Genomic DNA, 25,788 nt, shown 5'->3' with positions numbered 1-25,788 from the left:
TTGCTGCTCGATCTATTTTAGACTGTTTCATCTATTGTGAGTTGGTAATATTAACATATTAAAAACATGAAATTCTGTGACCTTTGTTTTATCCTGGATTACATTTTCAGATGATTTATGCTTCAGAAAAAATGGTTCCACTACAATCAGTATCCAGTTGATCTTGACATTTACACAGTTAATTATTTTTACTGTCCAGTTTTCAATTTACCAGAAAAATGACAGAAGGGAGTGAGGGAGGTCATAGATTATCCCAAATCCAAGCTGAAGCAGAGCTAGTAAGAATGCAATACAGAATGGACCCGAAGTAAGCCTGTTTTATTAAAATTTCACCCAACCTGTAGGCACCTATTTCTCTTTCTACTGATATCATCCAAAAATTCTAAACATAATACAAGGATAAAAACTGCTTATCAAAGTATGACTGCAGAGTACTGTTAATTAAGATGGTCTGTTTTCTGTCTCTTTGCAGAGCTCTCCCCTTTAATTAAGATTAGTCAAGGAACTAGTTGGACAGAAGCTCATCGTAGCTGCCCCATGGTACCTTATCTTTTTCCTTCCTTCCTTAATTCTTTGGCCCTCCCACATTCTAGGACCTTCGGCCCTATCTGTTTCCTGATATTTTCCATGAAGACTGTCATCTGAAGACAGGGGAATCGTTCCCATGGGTATGAGTTTGATTGTCAAGGAGGAGAGGTACTCTTGCATTGTTGTAGAGACACTGTGGCTTCTGATGCTTATTTTGTTGTTCGAAACAATAGATAGCTGATCATATGTAGACGTTTATTCTGAATCAGAGCATTTTTACTTTTTTTTCGTTAATTGCTGTCTTTGTTTTTTTCTTTTTTTTCACCATGGTTGATTCAAAAACTAATGAATATGATTTGGATCTTTGAAAATTAATCATACATGACTATTCTTTTAACCAATTTTTCCCAACTGTACTACAATGTTATTAGACTATTTGAATATTAGGCATAAAAAATTGTCCCCATTTCAACATGATGGAATTAAAAAATGTACAAAATTTTAAGTATCTGTTGTAGAAATATGGTGATTAAAGGAAAGATAAAGTTAGCTAAGCTTTTCAAAGGAGATTTGTTCACAAGAGATGAAATTTGTGTCAACAGAATGAAACACTGCTCCCCTCAGCATACCTTACATACAGCAGCTTGCATAATTGCATCAAATCCACCTTCTGGGGTGTCAATATTAGCAGAAATTTTCTGATTCTTCACAATTTCATTGAATCTTTCTGCATCATTTGTCAACGGCAAAATGTGCTTGAATCCAAATGTAGGTAAACAAATGTATGGAATACTACTGCAAAAGGAAGATGTAAAATGTTCTTGAAATATGATGCAACACACAATGAATGGGTTTAATAGCCTAACAGCATTTCCTTCAATGAAGATGCATTTTTCTAAAGTGCCCGACTCCGTAACTTGGCTGTGAGTCTCACTGTTAAGGTTGTTTTCATCATCTCCCACCCAGCCCTTCCAAATTGGCCACATTAGCTAACACTTAGAGCTTGCTGTGTGTCTTGCATTGGTTCAGACACAGAAAACAGATAATCAGGTGATCAGACTCCCCGTGTGTGTTTGTGTGTGTGTGTGTGTGTGTGTGTGTGTGTGTGTGTAATCACTACCTTCTATTGCCTCTCAACCAAAATCCACCATTAAGTTTACATGATGACAACAATTCCTTTGTATTTTGATAGCTTAAACTGTCACCAAGGATGAGTCTCCCTGTAGCAAGACTGAGAGAGGAACCTGTCTACTCCGTCCTCTGCTCAGTCCTGCCTGCCCAGGGCCTGAAAATCAGAGCAAGGCTCTTGATTCTAGAGCCCAACTTTATTGTGATAGAACAGACTATTGTGGACAAGCCTGGGGTAAAACCACCACTAAAAACAGTTTACCTGTGAGGAAAATGCCATGTTAGGATGAGATCTGCCCTAAAGACATCACAGTAGAACAGAAATTGCTAATCCTGAATCAGCCACATTTTATTCTGAAAGCCAGCTAGTAGCTGTGCATGAGACTTTGGGCAAGTTACTCAACCCTTCTGAGCTTTAGGTTTTCCTTTGTAAAGTAGAGATAAATAACATAGAGCAGAGATTCTCAAAGTGTGGTCCCTGGACCAGCCACGTGAGCATCACATGGGAACTTGTTATAAATGCAAAATCTGGGGTATGACTCCGGACCTGCTGAATCGGAAATGTTAGGTGTGGACTCAGAGACCTGTGTTGAGCCAAGTCTTCCTGATGCATTCCAAAGTTTGAGAAACATAGGTGTAGAAGCACAGAGACAAAAAGGAGTAGCCCCCAGTGAGGCTGTGGTATGCTTCTGAGGAGAGCTGGCTGACTTAGGTGAGCATCTTTGCAAGTTCAACAGCCTGTCTTGTCAGCATACAAGGAGCTGATGCATCTTTGAGGAGTAGGCTCTTTTTCACCATAGTCATCTGCCTGAGGTATACAGTCAATTCTCATTATTTACAGATTCCATATCTTTGAAAATCCATATTGCTAAAATGTATTTGTAACTCCCAAATCAGTCCTTTCTCTGTCATTCGTGTACATGCACAGAGTGACAAAAAAGCTGAGTCGGGCTTCCCTGGTGGCGCAGTGGTTAAGAATCTGACTGCCAACGCAGGGGACATGGGTTTGAGCCCTGGTCCGGGAAGATCCCACATGTCGCGGAGCAACCAAGCCCGTGCGCCACAACTACTGAGCCTGCGCTCTAGAGTCCACAGGGCACAGCTACTGAGGTCCATGCACCTGGAGCCCGTGCTCCGCAAGAGGAGAAGCCACCACAATGAGAAGCCCACGCACCGTGGGGAAGAGTAGCCTCTGCTCACCGCAACTAGAAAAAGCCCACGCACAGCAACGAAGACCCAATACAGCCAAAAAAAAAAAAGTTGAGTCACCTGATATGATACATATGTTTCCAGCTGAGGTCAAATAAGACAGCCTTCTTGTTCCAGCTGTCATACTGTAAACAAATGTCCTTTTTGTGGTCTATCTGGTGCCATGGTTTGTTTTTTTTTTTTGCATTTTTGTGATTTTGGGGTAATTTTGCTGTTTAGAGTGGCCCCCAAGTGTAGTGTTGAAGTGCTGTCTGGTATTCCTAAGTGCAGGAAGACTTTGATGTGTCTTATGGGAAAAATACACATGTTAGCTAAACTTTATTCTGGCATGAGTTACAGTGCTGTTGGCTGCGATTTCAACATTAATAAATCCACAATATGTATTAAATAAGATGTCTTTAAATAGAAACACACAGAAAACAAAGTTATGTATTGCTCAGTTGGTGAAACGTGACCAGAGGCTCGTAGGAACCTAACCCTGTGTCTCCCCTAGGAGAGCATTCTCTAATGCAGTTGTTGAGGAGAATTTACAGAACAAGACTTCTGTAAATGATGAGAATCAACTATATATATATAAGTCAGAATGACTGTGGATTTGTTTACACTGAGAAATGAAGCTCTGCCAGAACCAGAATGCTGGTGTCTGCAAGGATAATCATTTACTTCCTGTCAGTAGACTTTCACAAAAAGTAGGTCATAATCTGATGCGTCCTCAGATTTCAGAACAAGGGGGGTTAAAGGTGGCCAGCACCGAATGGTACAGTCTGAGATGTCCCATTTTCTTAATGAGGTATCTTTTATTTTCTAATGATTTTAAGAACTCTATCTCTAAATAGTATCAAACTTTTGTCTTTGTAGTTTGTTTTTAAATTTTGTTTACAATGTTTTTGGATATATACCTTAAAAATTTTTATATAGTCGATTTTTTCCCTTCAAAGATGAATGTATTTTGAAATGTGAAATGAGGAATTAAAAAAAAAAAGTTAACCTATTAAATGATAATAATGTAGCATTTGTCCTAATTGCTCCTGTAGTATTTAAAGCAGCTACAGGGTAGAAGAAAATGCCATTAGATTTAGAATAAAAAGACTAAATAGTTATCTATCTAGAATGAGGGTGATAATAATAGTTACTTCACAAGGTTGTTGTAAAAATTACATTAAAAGTATTTTATAAAAAGTATATAATTGTGTGAAGTGTACCATTGTCCCTGGAGCCCAACTAGTCTTGGAAATGTTTCGTTTAATCTTTTATTTGGGGGTGTTGGTTCACACTGTACAAAAATGGCATTTGAGAATCTTCTGGAGCCAGAGAACTAGTATTCCTATCTTTCGGTAAGAGATTTGCATTTTTGTTGGTTAGAATTATTTGCTATGTAGTTCTTACTAGAACTCTAATCTTTTGGAAAGGGGAATACATTTATTTAATTCAATAAACATATTCATGTGCTGGGAGATGAATGAAGCTAAAACAAAGCAGAATGTCAGAGCTGGGTCACACCAGAAAATTTTGACTGGAGGCTGCCTATTTTGGTCAAAGTTCTTCCTCCAACAAATGCTTATATTTGGTTGTTATTTTCTAAGATAGAAATTGAAGGAACTACTCATTGCTGAATAACTTGATTTTGAGTCCCTAGACAACAATAGATTTGCATTTAAAATGCATTCAAATTTAAAATTGTAAAACACAATATAAAAAGTGCTACTTATATTTTTATTAAAACTTTAAATAAAGTTCATAAAGTAAGACTATAATGATATATACTAAAAGGTTAACACCATCTTTTTTGAGTGGGATTAGAAATGATTTCCATTTTCTTCTTTTTGTCTGTATTCTCACTTGGGCTTGTTATTAAAAATTACATTATATACTCATATATGGTTTTTTGTGTGTACATATAGGAAATCTAAGCATTTCATGGTTCAGTTATCTCTTTTGCAAAACTACAATGAATTCCTCACTTCAAGTCTTCAAAAATAAAACAAAACACCAAATCAAACGTGAAATGATGTTAAAAAAAAAATCCCTCAAAATGTTCGATGGAGAAAATTTTATCTTTGTGCTGTTAAATATTTTTAAATGCATATTACAATTCATTACAAATAGGAAAATGGAGAAAATATGATTTTTCTTGATGTTTCTTAGAGAGCAGCATAAGAGAAACTTCTTTCAAAAACGTAAACCATTCAGGCTTCTTACGTGGTGAAACGAAGTTTTAGTGACTTTCCATCTAACGAAGATAAAGAACGCAAGCTACTTCAAAAAGCACTAGAGACTAGATTAAAACTGAGGTTTTAAAAGTGTGGTGTGCAGACCCACAGAGGTCCCTGACACCTTTTCAGAGAGTTTTTCAGGTCAAACATATTTCATAATAATAAGAGATGTTATTTGTCCTTTTCACTGATGATGCAAAGCAATGGTGAATAAAACTGCTGGTGCCTTAGCACAGATCAAGGCAGTGGCACCAAACTGCCTAGTATTCCTTATAATTTTTTTTTAAATGCTAGTTTCACTTGATTGTCCTTGACGAAGCAGTAAAAGATATTAATTTTATTAAGTCTACACCCTTGGATACGTGTTTTTAAAAAATATTTCTGTGTGACCACATGGGGAATATGCATACAGCATTACTGCTGCACATTGAAATACATGTTTATAGTGGAAAAACACTTGCGGTTGTTTGAACTGAACTGGCCTATTTTATGGAACAATCATTTGATCTGAAAGCCAAACTATCATTCCAACTTAAGTTTTTGGCAGACATATTCTTAAAAATGAAGAAAGTAAGCCTGCTACTTCCAGGAAAACGACTATCAGTATTTGTTGCCAATGCTGAAATCTGAAGTAACTAGAAAATTAGAACTTCAGAAAATTATCATCTGCCACCCATGGCTTAACGGCTTCCCAATACTTCAAGATTTATCTGATGGGATTAATGATGATATTAACAAATATGATTTTTTTAGATATTATATCATGAAATTTGGCAGATCTACATAACTCACTGAAACTTCATTTTCCAAATGATCAAAGCGTTATATTACAAAACCACATGCACACACACACACAACACACACACACACACACACACACCAGTAAAAGAGCGATTCAAAGTGCAAAACAGACCAATGGTTTTTAATGTAACAAAATATGAAGTTCATTGATATTTTTTCAGATTCCACATTGAAAATAAATTTACCTCTTGTACAGTTTGAATGTAATATCAAAGAAGAAAGTCTACAGTTATTGGAAAAATCTATTAACTGCTTCTCCCTTTTCCAACTATATATCTGTGTGAAGTTTGACTTTCTTCATGGAATTCAACCAAAACAAAGTATTACAACAGATTAAATGGAGAAGCAGGTATGAGAAGCCAGTTGTCTTCTTTTAAATCAGATATTTTAAGAGATTTGTAAAAATGTAAAATAGTGCCACTCATCTTGTTAACTTTTGTTCTGTTTTGGAAAATGTAGTTATTATTCCTAAAGGTGTGTTATTATAGTAATATGCAGTGTATTTTTCATTGTAATTATTAAATAAATTGATAAATAATTATTTTTATATTTTCTTAGTTTTACATTCTAAGACACTGAATATTGATAGATATAAAGCTCTTTTGGACGTCTTAATTTTTAAGAGTGTAAGAGAGTCCTGAGATCTAAAAGTTTGAGGACCATTAGACAAAAATAACTAGAGAAAATAAGTATTAATGAGAGAAAAAAAATTAAAACTGGTTTTGAATGTCTGTTATGTTCTGAGCCTATTCAGCTCTCACGATTAGCCCAGGAAGTGAATATTATTATCCTCATTTATAAATGAAGAGATGGGAGCTCCAAGGTTATGATTTAAGCCCAGGTCTGGAAAACGCCATGCTCTTTTCTCTTACCTCTCATTGCCTTTGTACTAAAGAACATTTTATTCCATAATTATAAGGTTTGAATTGATCAAAGGATTGACTTCTGTGTTTGGTGTTTGGGTTCTTGGTGTGTAAATGTGTGGCGAGTGGAATCTGGACAGAGAAACTGGGAGAATTAAGGGCGTGATTAGAAAGGAAAACATATAATGTTGCAGCAAAAAAGAACTCGTTATTTATAACTTTAGCTAATGGTAAATTTTGCCAACAAGAATAAAAGAAAAACCTCTATGAAATAGGAAGATGCTGACCTTTCAAGAGCTCAAATATGTGATCCTCCTTTGGGTTCCCGTTCACCGAACCCTGGGCAGTGCTCTGGCCTCCCTTTACCCCACTCTGTTGGTGTTGATAGTAGCTACCACCTACTGAGAGCTTCATGGTCAAGCCCAATATCAAATGCTTCCTTTCATTACCTCACCCACTCCTTACAACCCCTCTGTGTGATCGGTATTATTATTCCAAACTAAAGCTCTGAGAAGTGAAGCGGTTTCCCTAAGGTGACATTATGAGTGAGCAGATGAATGGTTACCTGGTAACATGGGTGTATTCAAGGGATCAATGGAACAGAATAGAACGTCCAGAATTAGACACACATACAGTCAATTGCTTTTTAACAAAGTCATCAAGATAATTCAATGGGGAAAGGAAAATCCTGCTTAACAAATAGTGCTGAAACAATTGGATAGTTGCATGTAAACAAAAGATAGACCTAGACATTTTCCTCATTCCAAACAGAAACGCTAATTTGAGATCATAGACCTAAGTGTAAAAGCTTCAACCACAAAGCTTCTAGAAGAAAACAGAGGAGGAATCTTTGAGACATTAGGATAGGCAAAGATGTCTCAGGACAAAAAAATACACTAATCATAAAGCTAAAAATTGATTAACTGGACTTCATCGAAATTAAAAACTTGCTTGACCAAAGACATTGATAGAAAAATAAAAATACAATCCACTGCCTGGGAGGATATATCTGCAAAATATATTTGACAAAGAACTTTTGTCCAAATATGCAAAGAACCTATACAATACAATATTAAGAAGAAAATCTAATTTTTAAAAATAGGAAAAATATTTGAAAAGATACTTCACAAAATAAGATATGAGAATGGGAAAAAAATACATGAAAAGATGTTCCACATCATTTGTCATTAGAGAAATGCAAAGTAAAGCTACAATGAGATACACACCTATTAGAATGGTTAAAACTAAAAAGACTGAAATTACCAAGTATTAACAAGGATTTGAAATAAATGGAACCCTCACACATTGCTGATGGAAATGCAGAATGGTACATGCACTTTGGAAAACAATTTGATGGTTTCTTAAAAAAATTAAAACTATACTTATCATACAATTCAGCAATTCTAATTCTAGGTATCTATGCAAGAGAAACAAAAACATACATCCACACAAAGACTTATATGCAAATGATCATAGCAGTATTTTTTCATGATCACCAGAAATTGGGAAACAACCCAAATGTCCATCAATAGATGAATAAATAAAGTGTAGTATAATAAATTCATACAAGGGACTATTACTTAAAACAAAAAGGAACAAACTACTGGTGAACACAAAATCAGGGAAGAATCTCGAAAACATTATGTTGAGCAAAAGAGCCAGGCACAAAAGGTATATACCATTTTTTCCATTCATATGAAATCCAAGAATAGGCAAAATCAATCTAACTGATAGAAATCAGAAAGTGGTTGCCTCTGGGGAAGCAGAACTGACTGAAATGGGGCATAAGGAAACTTTGTGTGGTGATGGAAATGTTCCATGTCATGTTTTAAGTGGTGCTTACATTGGTATATTCAACTGTCAAAACTCATGAAACTGAACATTTCTGCTGTGTGTATTTTAGTACCTGTCAATTATACCTCAAGAAGGGGGGTTGGGAACAGATATTATCTCTGATATTTGCAACCAAACACAATTCCTAAGAGTTGCAATCAGTGATGAATTCTTTTCAAGGTCAAAATATTTTTTGGGCTTCCCTGGTGGCGCAGTGGTTGAGAGTCCGCCTGCCGATGCAGGGGACACGGGTTCGTGCCCTGGTCTGGGAAGATCCCACATGCCGCGGAGTGGCTAGGCCCGTGAGCCACGGCCGCTGAGCCTGCGCGTCCGGAGCCTGTGCTCCGCAACGGGAGAGGCCACAACAGTGAGAGGCCTGCGTACCGCAAAAAAAAAAAAAAAAAAAAAAAATATATATATATATATATATTTTTTTTTTTTTTTTTCTTTTTGCTGTCAGATTCTAGTTGGGAACCGCATTGAAATGTCTTAAAACGATACTATAAAAACTGTCTTCTATAGAGATTGATTCCTTGGGTGTATACTAGTGTTCAAAGTCAGTGTACGTTTGGAAAGCCATTTCACGTGTATACTATATTTATAGGAGTAAAGGGCTTGGCTTTGGACAAGCCCAGATCTTGGTACAGATCACTGATTAGTTAGGTGGCCTCAGGCAAATTACTAACCTCTCAGAGCCTCTGTTACTTCCTCTGAGTGTAGGGATGATGAAGCCTGCTTTGACCTGAAGCTATTATGAAGATTGAATGAGGTCATCTATGTAAAATCTTTAGCATAGGGTCTGGCACAGAGCAAATGGAAGCTCTTTTTCAATAGAAGGATATCAAATAATTTTATTTTGACCATGTCGTTGATATGTACAGGTAAGTCATCTCAAAGCAACTTGCCCTTGATCATCACCTGGATAATACATGGTTTTAGTAGCCGATCAGAGCATATTATAATGGAGTCATTGCTTAATTTCCTAATGAATTTGACAACAGTGAAGGCTACAAAGGGCTTTTCCAAGCGATAAGAGAAATTCACATCTCCCGAAGTATATCAGAGGTAGCTACAAAAGCTGTTATTTTGGCTGCAATCATTGGAGTGGAGACATATACTCTGAGAAAGTGTGGGTTACTGTCAAATAGCCTCAGAGAGTGGTGGTCATTGAGGATAGAAGGCCTCTGAGGGGCTGGGGAAGGGCTCAGCCCAGTGGAACCTGCAGTGAAAGACTTGGTCCGCTTGTCTGCAGAGCACAAAGCCAAATTTGTCACAGACTGACCTCCGCAGCGAGACAGATGCTGCAGGTGCTGTGAGGACCCAAGCTAGAACCAGGTATTAAGTTGACTTCCCCTTGGCTCTGAAAACCAAAACCCCTTGGCTCTTCCCCTTGGCTCTTGGCAACTGAGAGCTGCAGAGATCCAACCGGATGGGAGGGAACTGCCAGGCACTTAGCAAGCTCCTACAGCTCAGAGCAGGGCCAGCTCTACAGGAAATCAGTGTTCAAAGATGGCAGAAAATCATTTACTTACCTGCAAGGGTTGGCGATTTCTTCTGGTGTTGTTTTCATAAAAGGGGAGATGGGTTTTTCTACAAAAGAGCCGAAGCCCAGTCTAAAGTTGCTGGTTAATTTAGACATCTCCTTGGAAAGCAGGGAGCCTAGCTCTTTGATTGTGTTGAGGTCATCATCCATGGAGGCCGAGAGGTCCATGAGGTAATACAAGTCCACCGGGTAATCCTCGGTCTGGCGAACTTGAACTTGCAGAGTCTGTTCACTGCCTGCGACACCCCCGCAAGAAAAGCAAATCATAAAAACACATGGAGACTTCTTTGTGACTAGGCAATCCCTGGCTGTTTCATTTCAATAAGAACTTACTGAAGATACTTACAAATTCATACACTGTGTGGTAAAGTTTATACATGAACACACCCATGAAAATCTTTCAGCCGTGAATTTAGAGTAACTGAAGGAGGTGAAAGTTAGGATATTTTATATCTCCTTGGGAGAACTAGCATCCATTTAGATGGAAGATAAGCTGAATTTTTTGTGTGTGTGTGTGGGTTTAGAAAAGAAGAAAATAAAGAGGAGTTTAAAGCTACATTACAACCCTTGAAGAAATGTGAGGTAAGCCTTAGCAACATTTGAGTAATTCAGATGGTTACTATTAGATAAGGCTCTTTTTGGTAACACATTTGGAGTGCAAAGTGACCAATGTGAATAAAGAAAAGTGTTAGCCTAGCAACTCTCTATTTCCTTAAGAATGGGAAATCTGAGTCATCACAAACAATGATATGTAATATGGTACAAGGTGTATTAATGGAATAACAGTATTACGACATGTGATGTTAGATTTATTTACATGAGCCAGTGAGTGTATAAATCATAACATACCTGGTCTCAGTTTAAGAGCCAAGTTTTGAGGGGCAATCTGAACGATGCTGGAACTATTTTTCTGTCTGCCTACACTGAGAGGCTTATTTATAAGTATTTCTACTTGGGAGACAGGGTTTTCGATGAAGGTTAGTTGACATCCTTTAGCTAAAAGATTTGCTGGAGTATCACACCTTTCTCCAACTCCAGATAGATGGGTAAAATTCTAAAAAAAAAAATAAATAAATAAAGAGAAAAAGATGACAATAAAGACAAAAAAAGAAGACATTTCTTATGATTACTTTTTGCTTGCTTTCTAGTTAGGCATCTTGTCATAGTATACCATATCCCCACATGCCTGACATTGATTGTAGGTCTTAAGTTATAGCAGAATAACCAGAGAATTCTGCCAGTAAAATTGGAATTTCCTTTAATTATATTCAAGAGAATTCACTTAACAGCTTTCATTTTTTTCCTTTTCTTTTCTTTTCTTTCTTTCTTTTTTTTTTAATGCTCACTCCTTTACAACGTTTCCTGTGCTGTGACCAGATCCTTGAAATAGCTGGGTCATAGAGTTGACATCATCGTGTGAATTATCTGTTCAGGATAACCTGTAGGTTTGTGGAATCCTGGGACTGTCCAGACTCTCAGTGTGTCTATTACCAAATCCAGTGACAAAGAGCTTTTTCTGTGGCTTCCTAAAGGGCAAAGATTGTGACATCTCCCTATCTACTCTCTGTCCCAGTTTAATTTATGGATATATTTACCCTTCTATTACAGTATTACTTCACTAAAGTTGACCTCTTGGGGACTTTAAACTCAGGGTCTTAAAGTGTTCCAGTTTAAGGTCTTTTAGAAATTTCTCCAACATTTGGATGTGGGGAAGGGAAGGGAAAGAGAAATTGTGTAAAAGACTGCTTTTCTGTGTAGGACTCAGGAGTTTCCCAGTTCCCCTCTGATCCACCTGGGTATCTGGAGGCAGTGAGATGAAGTGTTTTCAGGCAGAAGTGTGGCCATCCAACCCTGGAACACCCAGAACAGAGAGATGCAGTTGAGAGATAAACACCTATCTCACCTAATAGCCACGGCTGCTCTAGAGCAGCTGAGGCTCTGGGCAAGGTTGATCTTGGGGCCCGTTGATTCTCATACTTGGAGAGAAGAAAACCAAGCTCATATTGTTTTTCCTCATTCAGAATTCTAAACCACTCTTCCTGTTTCACCAACTAAGAAAGTTACATTTCTTTGGAAATTGATTTTTTTGAGAATATAATGTGTTATCTATCATCAAGCCATGTGTATATTTGAGGCCTTAGAGAGAGGTAGCAAATTCTGTAACTTCCCATGATGCATCCAAAGCAAACCGTGGCTTGACAAGACCTCAGAATCCTTCTTAACACAGTGTCACTGCTACCACCTGTAATCACTCTGTCTGCCAAAAGGTCAGAGGCAGTGTTAACCCTGGAACCTATTTACTATCTGCTCTAAGCAGAAGCCTAATTTACTTTTTGCTCCAGCTGTCTCTACTGATATCACTACTTCTAACTTCTACTATTTGTTATATCAGTGTGACCTCTCAGAATAAACTGGCCTTCAAATTTGATGGAAATTTGACTACGGAGTATTATCCACAAGCAAAGCTATCCATAGTAACTTAAAAGCGTCTCTTCAATAAGTGCTAATGAAGAACGTAAGTGAAAATTCTAGAGATGGGTATTTTGTTAGACTGATTTGTTGTTTTATGTCTCTATCATGAAACTAACATTGACTTCTTCAGAGAGTCAATGTCAAAAAATGTGGGGTTTTCGCTCTTTGTATATTCCCAAACCTTCTTTTGATACGTGAGCTCCAAATGGCATAACTGTCTGCCCTTCTGCTTGAGCCCCCTCAGCAGAGGCGATAGCGGGGGAGTGAGCTGTGTCTGTGCTCCGGTCTACGAGCCCCTCCACGGACACATGTAACCGAAATGTGGGTTTTAACAGTGACAGCCTGGACCTGAGTTAGGCGACCAGGTTTGTTCCCCTTGAACATGCTACTCAATTCTTGCTGAACTTGGCATTCGTATGGTTGGATTTGTGTTTAGATTCTCTTTATGAGATTCAGCAGAGAACTGCTTTCATTCCAGAAAGAGCTAAGGCAGCTCCTTCTTACCAGGAATCATTTACAGTTTGCCTAGTCGTGTCACAGGAGACACTGATTCTGGATGGCTTGTTATACATTCCCCAATCCCCTTCTGCTACCTTCACGTAGTTTTCAGTTTGATCAGATAAGGAATGTCTGTTTCGGGTTTTGTCATCAGTGCGGTACAGAGTCACCAAGCTCGCATAGTTTTTAAAAGAACTGGATAATGTCTGAACAGTAAAGTTTACCCCAAGCCTAGAACACTTCTCTCAGATCCTAGTAATGATTCAGAAGGGATGCTGGTCCACAGATGGAATACAACTATGATATTGAAATCAAATGTATGTTTGAAAATTATCAACTTCATGATCTCTGGTTACCCAGAGCCTCAGCATTTTACATGTAAGCAATTAGAAATGGCTTTAACATCAGAGGAGGCATCAGGTTAAATAAAGAATCTTGAGTTACGTATATTTCAGAACACTTTGACATTCACTCTGTCCTCAAATTGCTTTTGAATGTAATCACACGAAGGACACTTGGAATCACAAACGCTTACATTTTCCTTTCCTGATCTGTTTTACTTCTATAACCCTAGAGAAAGCAGGAAGCTATCAGAACACTCAAGGATGGAATTACTGTAAATGTAAGTGCACTTTTTACACACAGGCTGAGGTCATTTGTTTTACCTCCTGAGAACACCAGGCACACTGAGGTCCGATGAGTAAGCAGTCCTCACAGGTCTCTGCATCCCCCATGGAACAGCCACCTGTTTTTAAACCCAGCAAAACACAAGGGATTCAGCACACTCTCTGCCACTCCATTCACGAGATCTATGGCTCTTAAGGTACTTGAACAAAACAATACCAAAGTTCATTTCTTAGTCTTCAAAGATCAGTCCTCAAGACGAGAGCAATCCATAGTAAACTTCATATTTTACATCTATCACGTTGAAAGCAGGCATGTCTTAGAAGCCAAAAATAATCACGCTCTTTTTTCTTAAAATATGAAAATATCTTAACGTTCACAAATACAGGATCATCATATTTATCGTCCTCATTCAGTATCATCCCCCTTTAACTTTTTAAAAATTATTCGTACCCATTAAAGAACGCTTCTCTCTTAAATGTACTGTATTTTTATTTAAAAACTAAGTCCCTTTTCTCTCTCAAGATTATCACTCTCAAGTGGAAGGCCCTGTTGTATAATAAGGTAGCTAGAAAAGTTACCAAAATGGTTGTCACAAGAGTATTAAGAAGTCCTCTTGTGCAGTAGTGCTGTTTAATTCTCTCATTAAGGTGCCCATGCAACCTTTGTATTTATTTATCTTAAGCCCGGAGCGTTCGCTGTGGGAACAGCCTTGCGGCTGCCTGTAATTTGTTAAAGTGTTCGTTCAATGGCAAAAGAGCAATTGAACAGATCAAATAAAAAATGACTTCTGATCTAGTTTCTGAATCACACGGCAGGTTTGTCAAGCACACTACGAAAGCAATATATTGGAGAGCTAAAGTCTTACCTTGTACGTGATCATTCCTTCCTAGAAATAGAAAGAACAGGCAAAGCAGTTCAATCCCCATCCGTTTCAGTTCTCGCTGTGCAGACAGATTAAAAAATGAATTACCTTCAACATTACAAGACTAAAGCTGAACATCGTTAAAAGTCTTTCTTTCTTGAAGTGTAAAATTGTAAATACTACTTACACTGCTTTGAAAAGCAACTTGAGATGTAAATAAAAAAGTTTTCATTAAGACTGAAATGAAAACAGAAGCTACCTGGACAGGTAAAGAAGGAAAGCTGTGCTTAAGAGCAACTTCAGCATGATTTACTTCCTTGTTCTCCTTATAAGGAAGGCAGGTGTACAATCACCAAGAAGGTGGGGAAAATTCATTCAGTAGAAATTTTTGTGTAAATTCTATTAGTCTCTCTGCATCCTAGAGAAAGTTGACACCTTTAGTAAAATATTGATCGATGAACTGTCAAAAGAGCAATTGAAATATGATCTAAAGTTGTTTCTAAAATAATTATAATTTAAGGTAAACAATAAAGATGATAAATAAAACACAAATATGTAAGTTATGTATAAGGAGGGTTTAAAAAATGAGCTAAAGGAAAATACCTGAGATTTTTATGTCCCATTGTTAAATCCTTTCAGAGAATTGAGATGAACTCTGAAAAATAAAAATCATTATTTTATAATTTAGAAGGCAGTCTAGGGAAAGCAAAATACTGTGTTCCCTTGTTTTTTAAGTTGGATGAAAGATATTTTTCCATAAGTATAAAATTCCTATTTAAATGCATTATTAGAAAAAATATAATATTTCAAAATTAGTCTCAGACAATAACAATGGAAACAGAAACAATGGAGTCCAAGATACTGAATCCCTCTCCTCCGCATAGCGACCAAGTTCTCTTTCTCATGTACGGTCCCCGCTCCCAGCTCACTACTTGGCACATAGAAGATATTTATTTGTTGAACAGAAAAGTGACACTTTAAAATACAACAATCTATGGCTAATTTCAGGAGTTTGATTATGAATTTTTCCTAATATTTTCCAGACAGTGTTTGGGGTTTGCAGATACTGCAAACAAATATTTATTTCGTTGCTCTCCAAACTGCTTGACCTTAGACAGGCTTCTTTGTGGCTTGCTTATGTCCTGGGAGATTATCTTTTAAAGGTATATTTCTAGGCAAGCATGTGAAACTTGTGAAGAGAGAAAACTAATTATAGTCTGCTCAGGTTCTTCTCAGAAAGCTATGTTCAATTTTGCACTCCATCATACACAGGAATCTGCAAGAACACGGCAAGAATCCTTCAGAGAGAAACCAGAATTATTAAAGACTTGAGAGGATACCTTTTGGGAGAAAAATACGTTATATGAAATCAGTTGATTTAGGTTGAAGAAGAAAGATTAAGGCACAGATATCTGTGTCCCTCATATTACCTCTGGTTAATACTGGTATCCTGTATTAGCTGTCATTCATGTATTCATTCATTCATCCATTATTCAATAAATATTTATTGAGCGTCTACTTTGTGTTAAGTATTGTTCTAGAAGCAGAGGATATGTCAGTGAACAAAGCCAAGCTCTTGGCCTGTGAAGTATATATTCTAGGCTGGGGAACAGACAGATTCTTAAAATCAGGCTGTCCTAAGGGCTATGAAAAATGATAAATCTGGGTTCAAGAGGAAAGAGGGGGGCTTCCATGGTGGCACAGTGGTTGAGAGTCCGCCTGCCGATGCAGGGAACACGGGTTCGTGCCCCGGTCTGGGAGGATCCCACATGCCGCGGAGCGGCTGGGCCCGTGAGCCGTGGCCGCTGGGCCTGCGCGTCCGGAGCCTGTGCTCCGCAGCGGAAGAGGCCACAGGAGTGAGAGGCCCGCATACCGCAGAAAAAAAAAAAAAAAAGGAAAGAGGGGTAGGAAGGGTGTGTTGTTTTACTAGCCTACGTACAGACTTCCACCCCAGCCCCAAAATCCTAGTTGTGCTGCTTTGTTTCCTATCTGTCCTCAGTCACAGCCCCTGTGATGTGCACTCCCTCCCCTACCTCCAAGGCTGAGCACACACCATTTGTGCTGTCTGGAGGCGTGTGCTTCTTCCTCATTCTTCTCACTTGGCTGACTCAGCTCTTGTCCAGGTCTCAGTACAGACATCAACGCCCTTAGGGAGACCTTTTTGGTCTCGCCAGGCCTCCCTTCCTGTGGACTTTCCCCAGGATGGCCCTTTCCAATTTGCTTGTAGTTGCCAAGATCCTTGCCTCTCCCCCGCAGTAGACTGTGAAGTTCTTTAAGGCACTGATTTATTCAACAAATATTTATTGAATTCTTTACTATGTCTCAGGCAGGGACAGTGTCTCAGTTATCTTTCTATTCCCAGCAAGTCGCATAATGCCAGACTTTGTAAGTGGTCAATTAATATTCATCAGCTAAATGGATACATTTTTTGTCTTGGCTGTCTAGTATTTTACCTGTGCCAAAGCAGCGACTCCATGAATATTGAGTAAACAGATGTGTAAATGAATAAATGGTTTTAGAAGACACGCAGTGAGTGCAGATAGGAGAGAGGAAAGACGTCCCCTGCTTGCGTTGTGAGGAAGCTGAGTAAAGACTTAAAATGCAGGGTGGAGGACAGGGGCAGAACTGAAGAGAACAAACAAAGTCGAACAACGCTACAAGAAAACCTCCATCCACTCTGCTTTTATCTTGGCACCACCGTGGAGAATCCATGGCGGGTTATTCGGCGCAGGGGAAGTATTCTGGCTTCCTGAATACTTCCTGTGGTGTTGGTGCCCTCTCCTGGAAAGTACCCATCCATGCCCCTGGGGGTGCAGGGAGCCCTACTTGTTCCATAAACTGGCCAGCGCTGCATAAACCCGCCCGAAGGAAAACGCTGTCCCCTTAGCCAAGCCAACCAGATTAATTACCTCTGTTTCTGTATATATATGGAATTTAAACTGGGAAATACAGACTAAAACTGGGCTTCAATAATGGGAGCTGAAGCTGGCAGAGAGAGGACCTCAGGTGGAAGGAAAAGTGAGACCTCTGGAGTGAGTCCATACTAGGAAGAATCGGCAGCTACGAGGAGACAGAAGCCCGAGGCAGAGGAAGTCTATAATGAGTAGACAAGGGGGTGGGTTGAGCGTATCACTAGTCAGAGCAGCCGAGAAGGGCCCCTGAGTCACATGAATGGAAAACACTAGCGTTAGACCCACAGACTTACTTTGCCGAGGGGAAGGAACACGGCCCAGGCCGACAGCTGCCATGATTCCAAATGCCCTTCCAGATTGGATCTTTCTGAGGCGCGGCCCTTCCTGGGTTTCCCCAGGTCTCGTCTCTTGGAACAATGTGTATTCTTAGAACAAATTCCTATTGCTTATGGGTTGTTGAGGGTGTCTCTGTATTTCTGAAAATCGAGAGATCCTAAGTCACACCGTTTAGATTTTCAGACAGGCTGCTTGTGCCCATAGGATAGAATCCTACCATCCCAAATGCTCAGAGCCCCAGCTGGGGACTCTGACTCCATCTGGGGGCCAAGACGTCTGAGCTGAGGCGTGGGTGGAATAGCAGAGCACCACACAGCCCAGGGAAGCCACGTCGCCTGCACTCCTCTCTTCAGCTGCCTTCTGCTTCTGAGATTGTCTTCAGTGGAACCCTGACCTCGGGAACCCATCTGACTCACTGTATTTGGCTTGGGTCTCTCCCGGACCCAGCCCATCATTCACATCAGAGAATAACCATCTAGGGTCAGCTGGGCCAGCCCCAGGGCACCTGAAAACACTCCTGGGAGAGCAAACACTGAGTAAACCTGGCTGGGAGCCAATTTGAACTGTAGTGACCTTAGTGATGACTGCCAGCTCTTGGATGGCCTTGCTATGTTACCAGCTTTCTTTCAAGTACCAGTGACAAGTCTCCCTCCGGTTGTCTTTCTATGAAGCATTTCATGGTGAGTAGCTGAAAGGAAACGTAGAGATGAATGCTATCCCTTTGTGTCCGGCACTGCTGTAACTGTGTTTGTGACACACTGCATGGCGGGCTGTCCACAGGATGCTATGGCTGACCTCAGATGTGTGTAACTTGGGGGCACAGAATCTGGAAGTGGACACCTTCATTTCACATTTCAAGATCTTCAGAAAAATTCTTTTAAAGAAGGATGTGCGGGGCTTCCCTGGTGGCACAGTGGTTGAGAGTCCGCCTGCCGATGCAGGGGACGCGGGTTCATACCCCAGTCCGGGAAGATCCCACATGCCGCGGAGCGGCTGGGCCCGTGAGCCAAGGCCGCTGAGCCTGCGTGTCCGGAGCCCGTGCTCCACAACCAGAGAGGCCACGACAGTGAGAGGCCCGCGTACCGCAAAAAAAATAATAATAATAAAAATAAAGAAGGATGTGTAACAGTTTCCTGTCACCTTAGTGTGTAATGCCCACAACACGCTAAGTGCTAGAGAAATTTTTTGTGGCCTGGGACTTACATTCTAGTCTGGAGTTTACTTTTTTTAATTTGATAAAATATACATAACATAAAATTTATCATTATACCTGTTTTCAAGTGTATCGTTCATTGGCATCAAGTGCATTTACATTGTTGTGCAACCTTCACTGTCCATCTCTGGAAATTTTTCATCATTCCAAACCAAAGCTCTGTATCCATTAAGCAATAAGTTCCCATTTCCCCCACCCCCTATCCCCCGGAAACTACCATTCATTCTACTTTCTGTCTCTATGAATTTGAGTGTTCTAGGTACTTCATATAAGTGGAATCATACAATGAAGCCTTTTTTCTTTGTCTTATTTCCCTTAGCATAATGTTTTCAAAGTTTATCTACATTGTAGCTTGTAGCAGAATTCCATTCCTTTTTAAGGCTGAACAATATTCCATTGTGTGGATATACCACATTTTATTTATCATTCATCTGTCGCTGGACATTTGGGGTGTTTTCACCTTTTGACTATTGTGAATAATGCTGCTATGAATATTGGTGTACAGTATCTGAGTCTACTCCTACTGTATGTCCTTGGGGATAGCACGTATCTCTCGGCACTTTAATTTCTAGTCTGTGAAATAGTGATAATATCCACTTTTCAGGATTATGGTGAAGATTTAATTATACCATTCTGGAATGAATCCAGATTGGGTAGGGCCTGAAGATTGTATAATTTGGGGGACCCTGTTTAAGAAAAGGGATGCAAATGGGAAATAAATTGGATATAAAAGTATATATTTATTTAAAGTGAGAAAGAGAGAGGGGGAAAGATAAAACAAAACCATGACAGCAAATTACTGAAGCCTTAGAGTTTCCAGGCCCTTTCTTCTTGATATCACATTAGGTAAATTAACCAGAAATGCTTACCCAGAAATGCTTCCTAGTGGCAATCTGGCTTCCCATCCCCACCTGGAGCCACCTGCAGCTCCCAGGCACCTGGGCAAGCTAGGGGCTGGGACTGAGGCTCCGTTTGTTTATGGTAAATCCCCATCTGACTTCACTCAGGATTTGTGTTTATTGTAGATAGCTTTATTGGGCACTTCCTTCGTGTCAGGCGTTGTTCAATATTTTCCTAGTGTTGACCTATTTCATTCTCACAATACCCCTCAGAAGTAGGAACTGTTTGACCTCCATTTACCAGATGAGGAAACTGAGGCAGGAGAAGCTATGGAACTTGCCCACTGTTGCAACGCTGCTCAGGCAGCAGAGCCCTGGAGACGGATTTCTCCCCCAAGTCCGAGCTCCACATCACCGTGCAAACTGCCTCCTGGTACATAAGAGATGTTTGGAGAATCCTAAAGCGGCTGTCAGCAAGAAATTAAATTCCCCAAGGAACATTTAGATAAGCCTGTCTCTCCATCTCTAGACCCCTTGTTCCAGCTCTGTATCCAGCTGTCTCCTTTTTGGTTTGCTTGTTGTTCATCCTGTGGACCATTCACCACCAAAAACGAGACAGAAATGTGGTCCTGGATTGTACAACATTTTTCTTATTCCTCCTTTGATTTACATACGTAAAATCACTTAAAAGCAAAGGAAACAAAACCTGTTGCCCTTCAGGGGACGGTGACAGTGCTGGGCCTGGCCTTGTGTCCAGGAGAGGGCGGTGGCCGGCATTTCCTGTGGGCCGGCGATGACTCCGGATTGATTAACTCCTGGGCCTCCGGTGGCAGCCATCCTGCACCTCACTCTGGAGCGCAGGAGTCAGTCACCTACTAGGAAAAGGAGGACGGTTCTCCCTCGGCAAGTCTGATGCCAATCTTGTACGTCAGACCTGCTTGGGAAAAGTACTCAAGGAAATTGTTAGGGAACTTATTTTGAAATCCTAAAAGAACTGAGCTCCTTCTGTCTTTGAGCTGTGGAATAAATCCACAGATGAGATTTTCCATAAAATATCAGAGAATATGAGTTTAATCTGCTTTGACTCTCAGAACGACTCTCTCTTCGTTGCCCGTTTCCCCATCTATGAAGCAAATGGTACGTCATGGCAGGAAGTCCATGTGAACAGACAGAAACGTTGATTGCAGAGTAATTCACTCATTCACAGCTTGCAAAACTGCTGAGCACTCTTTTCTCATTTCCTTTCAAAAGATAACTCTAGCAGTCTCACCCGATTCCTTCGTTTTAAGCAAAGTTTTTCTTTTTTTTCTGATGAGCACCATCTCTTACGTCTGGGGTTGCCATGGGGTGGACATTATTAGCAAAAATAAGCTCTGATTCTTCATTCATTCATTCACTCACTCACTCATTCAGGAAGTATCTACTGAGATCCTACTACTTGCCAGGCACTGTTCTGGGAACACACTGTTGATTAAAACTACCAAGGTCTCTGCCTCGTGGAGCTTGTGTTCCTGTAGGAGAGACAGACAATAGACACCCAAACAAATAAAGATGTCAGATGGTGATCTGTGCTGAACAAAACAAAGAATGGTAAGAGGTCAGAGAGTGAGCAGGGTGTGGTGGCCAGGGAAGCCTCTGATAAGGTGACATGAGTACAAGGTCCCCCTGGCAGGAGTGTCTGGGGACAAGCAAGGCAAGGTGGCCGGTGAGACTGGAGAGGAGTGACGGGTGATCACAAAGAGGTAACAGGGGACCAGCCAGAGAGGCACAGGGACAGTGAAGAGCTGTCACCAGAGCCCCATGGGCCACGGTCGGGACTCTGGATTTGTATTCTGAGTGTGAAGGGAAGTTTTTATGGGGTTTCAGTGGCTGATGATATAGCTTATGTTCTGAAAGGATCCCTCTGAGGAGACTCTAGAAGCAGCAAGGATAAAGCAGGGAGACCTATCAGAGGCCATTTCAACTTTTGAGGCCAAAGATGAAGGCTTGGACGAGGAAGGTTGTGAGAAGTGATTGGTTTCTGGATATACTCCCAGGGAAGACAGGATTTACAAATGGATTGCTTGTAGGGAAGGAGAGAAAGCGGGGGCTCAAGGATGACTCCAAGAGTAATGGAGGCTCCCACGTGGCAACCCCACCATCACCAGCAGGTTTCTCCAGGTGTGTCAGAGACACGTGGTCTAGTGCATGCCCATCAAAAGAGTCACAGTGAGCGCTAGTCAACTCTCATAACCCATGAAATGATAATCGTGCAAAAGGTGCTCTGTGGCAGAACAGCAAAGGCCAGAACTACGCAGGAAGTGCTCTAGGGTGAGACCGTCTACACGTTTGTGTTGTCAGCATTCCTTCAGTCCAGTGAAAGTGTGATTAGCTGGCATCTTCTATTCTGGAATTCACCGTGACTTGGTTTGCGGGAACAAAAGAAAACCTGCAGTATCCCTGTGGTCCTGCAGCCCTCTCTGGCTGCACAGGTAGACTACTGGGGTCAGCTTCAGTAGCAAAAGAGTCTGTCCTAACAGATTAAAAAAAAACATATTCTTGGGGCTTCCCTGGTGGCACAGTGGTTGAGAGTCCGCCTGCCAATGCAGGGGACACGGGTTCGTGTCCCGGTCTGGGAAGATCCCACATGCCGTGGAGCGGCTGGGCCCGTGAGCCATGGCCGCTGAGCCTGCGCGTCCAGAGCCTGTGCTCCGCAGCGGGAGTGGCCACAGCAGTGAGAGGCCCGCGTAGCGCAAACAAAACAAAACAAAACATATTCCTCATTAGGCCACTGTAGGAAGGCAGGTGAGATGGACATATTATACATTAAAAAAAGAATCTTGCAAAGTAGGATTTCAGACTTCTTTTCACCTTAAAGAGGCAGTTTATGAAGCCGCAACACTAAAGAAGCTTGTTATTCTTTAAAAAGCTGGGGGAAATGGTGACCAATGATTACGTTTGAGGAATATCCTTGAGGAGGTCCATGGATGGTTTATTTCAACTGCCATTTTAGGGACCTCTCTGATTGTGGCTGATGCCCACTCACTGAATCCTATCAGTACGTTTATAAAAATCGGATAGGGAAAAGGACTGAGTGTGATGCAAACACCCTAACCGTTAAAAAGACCAAACAGTAAATTATTCTAAAAAGCTATGCAAAATTAACCGGATTAGAAGAGGTGAAAGAAGAAAAACCTTTAAAAGCAAACTCTGCTGGCATCTAATTAAAAGGTAAGTTGGATTTTTATACAACAGAAGCAATGAACCTATATATTGCTGGGTGTAATTACTTTCAGACAAAAAGTGGCTCCAATGAGCTGTCAGATGTGAGAGGCTAGTTTGAGGGAGTATGACAGCCGCCCGTCTGTCCTGCGACCTGTCGTCTCAGCACCACTCTGGGTGAAACTGTGTTTGCAGATGGCCCTTCCAGATGTCACTGACGGGAGAGTGACAGGGTTTCAACCCGTGCCTGGTGCAGCGAACGGCTCAACCGTAGTTTCAACATTCATTAAGAATTTTCTGGGGACTTCCCTGGTGGTCCAGTGGTAAACAATCCGCCTTGCAATGCAGGGGATGTGGGTTCAATCCCTGGTCAGGGAACTAAGATCCCACATGCCGGGGGTAACTAAGTTCATGCGCCACAACTACTGAGCTCGTGCACATCAACTAGAGAGCCCGTGCACCCTGGAGCCTGTGTGCCACAACTAGAGAGGGAAAACCCACACACCACAACTAGAGAGAAGCCCGCTCGCCGCAATGAAGAACTTGCACCACAAGGAAAAGATCCCGCATGCCACAACTGACCCAATGCAGCCAAAAAAAAAAAAGAATTTTCTTCATATCGAGTTCAAAGTTTTAAAGTTCCGACCCAAACACATATAGTGAAAAATTTCGGCAGGAGAAAACTGCTGTTAGTTGCATATATTTTGGGAGGTCTGGGGGGCAAATATTCCTTACACATGGATGAAGTTATGGTATCTTGGAAACCCGTAGAGTCGTGTCCAATAGCATGGAAAATGCAGCTGTGAGCCCTGGTCTCAGTCCAGACCTTGGTGGATGACTGGCCGTTTGCTGCATGGTATAATCTATAGAAATGGTTTGGAGCCTAAACTTCAGGCAATCAAGGGTGAGGAAGACAGGACTTAAATGTTAACCTACAGAATGACTTATTTTTATGTATGTCCCTAGAGGAAGAGCACTGAATCAAGTATGGACTTTAGATAATAATCATGTATCAATATTATTTCCCAAACTGTACTCCTTGCCCTAAAAGTGAAATGTTCTGATAGTTTAGTTAATATAGACTATTAAATCTCCCCTATTAGAAATTGGTGATACACACTCATCTATTAAACACCCTTAGAAGCCCCACAGTGAAGAAAATGGCTTACCTTTGTTTAACAATTAAACAAAAAGTAAGCCTTTTTTCCTCCATGTACTTATTAGCATTTCTACCTGATATGGTTTCAGGGGTGCTTGAAGAGAGTACAGATGTACTGAAAGTTTTATGAATTTTTGCCTATCCTGCTGTCAAGGAGACCCAGAATCAATTAAAAAATTGTAAAAAAAAAAAAAATTGTAACCAGATTTCTTCAGAAAATTCTGATGTGAATTCGTTTGTTTCCTGCTGCATTGTGAATGCATTATCCAATTCAAAGACCTTTCAAGATGGATCTTCTTGGAGAAAATTCTTTTTTCTGAGGGAAGTCCAGAGGGCAGTTCCATTTAGATGATAGTTCAGATGAAGTACTTGGAGTAGTGATGACTCATCGCTAAACTCATACCCAGGTCTTGACCTTGATTACTTAAAAGTCCAAACCTTACAGTCTTAAGCTAGGCTAGCTTCCCTTGTGAAATGGATTCCAAGCACTGCTGTATGTTGCTGTCCTATGATACACTCTCCCCTGGGCAGAGGGCACCCCGTTGCTGCATGAGTCAACCCCTTTGCCTATTCCTTTTTGAGCTGTTGAGCTCATCTTCAAGCTCTCATCTGTCTGTCTATCAACCAACCCATCTTGCTTGCAGAAGGTCTAGAAGAGTAGTTCCCTTAAGACGACAGCATCCTCTCCTTTGGGTAGGAAGCTTCTCTTCAGGTGAGAAAGCGTGCGACAATTTGTTACAAATCTGTTTCTTTCCTGCTTTCTCAGGGTCTTAGGACACATGGCTTCAGGCAAGGTGGGAACAGTCTGCTTGAGTCTGGATCTCTGCTCTTGATGTCATCATTCTCCTGAAAAACCTCTCTTCGTACAATGGTCAGTTTCATGTCCTTCTTTAACAATAAAAGTGCTATTCTCTCATTGAGATGGGAATCTAAGTGAATATATAAGAAACATAATTTGTCTACCTTGTGGAATGTCAAAATAGCAGAGTCATTGTAACTCATTCTGCTTGATTTGCCAAAAAAGAAGGTAAAATACAATGTATGTGTTTAAAAAAATTGAACCTAGTAGCAGATTTTGGACAAACTTACCCTAAAAATATAGCATCAAAATATAACATCTAGGACTTCCCTGGTGGTGCAGTGGTTAAGAATCGGCCTGCGAATGCAGGGGATATGGGTTCGATCCCTGGGCCGGGAATATCCCACATGCTGCAGAGCAACTGAGCCCGTGCACCACAACTACTGAGCCTGCTCTCTAGAGCCCGTGAGCCACAACTACTGAGCCCGCATGCCACAACTACTGAGCCCACATGCCACAACTACTGAAGCCCGTGCGCCTAGAGCCCATGCTCTGCAACAAGAGAAGCAATGAGAAGTCCGCGCACCACATGGAAGAGTAGCCTCCGCTCTCTGCGACTAGAGAAAACCCGTGTGCAGCAATGAAGACCCAATGCAGGAAAAATAAATAAATAAAATAAATTTTTTAAAAAGTTTGTTTAATAAAGGTTCTTGATTTATAAAAATATATATATAGCATCTAAAAAATATAGC

The 25,788-nt window shown here is 40.6% G+C and overlaps 1 protein-coding gene across 3 annotated transcripts in view; it reads right to left on the bottom strand.

The window, feature by feature from the left end:
* Window positions 1-25,788, bottom strand: part of ITGB6 (integrin subunit beta 6) — a 144,641-nt gene that overhangs the window by 76,611 nt on the left and 42,242 nt on the right. For 2 of the 3 annotated variants that reach the window (XM_067741757.1, XM_067741760.1), the window contains exons 2-8: window positions 15,181-15,232; window positions 14,837-14,995; window positions 14,581-14,656; window positions 13,754-13,833; window positions 10,968-11,172; window positions 10,108-10,354; window positions 1,158-1,323 (exon numbers count right to left, since the gene is read on the bottom strand). In XM_067741757.1, the coding sequence (XP_067597858.1) occupies window positions 1,158-1,323; window positions 10,108-10,354; window positions 10,968-11,172; window positions 13,754-13,833; window positions 14,581-14,641 (759 nt within the window). In that variant the 5' untranslated portion in view covers window positions 14,642-14,656; window positions 14,837-14,995; window positions 15,181-15,232. The remainder of the gene's footprint in view (window positions 1-1,157; window positions 1,324-10,107; window positions 10,355-10,967; window positions 11,173-13,753; window positions 13,834-14,580; window positions 14,657-14,836; window positions 14,996-15,180; window positions 15,233-25,788) is intronic. The other variant, XM_067741758.1, reaches the window with a different exon arrangement.

This window comes from Pseudorca crassidens, chromosome 6 (assembly GCF_039906515.1).
Source record: "Pseudorca crassidens isolate mPseCra1 chromosome 6, mPseCra1.hap1, whole genome shotgun sequence".
Taxonomy (NCBI): domain Eukaryota; kingdom Metazoa; phylum Chordata; class Mammalia; order Artiodactyla; family Delphinidae; genus Pseudorca; species Pseudorca crassidens.
The sequence above is the reverse complement of the archived record's forward strand: the minus strand, read 5'-3'. Positions and strand labels throughout refer to the sequence as shown.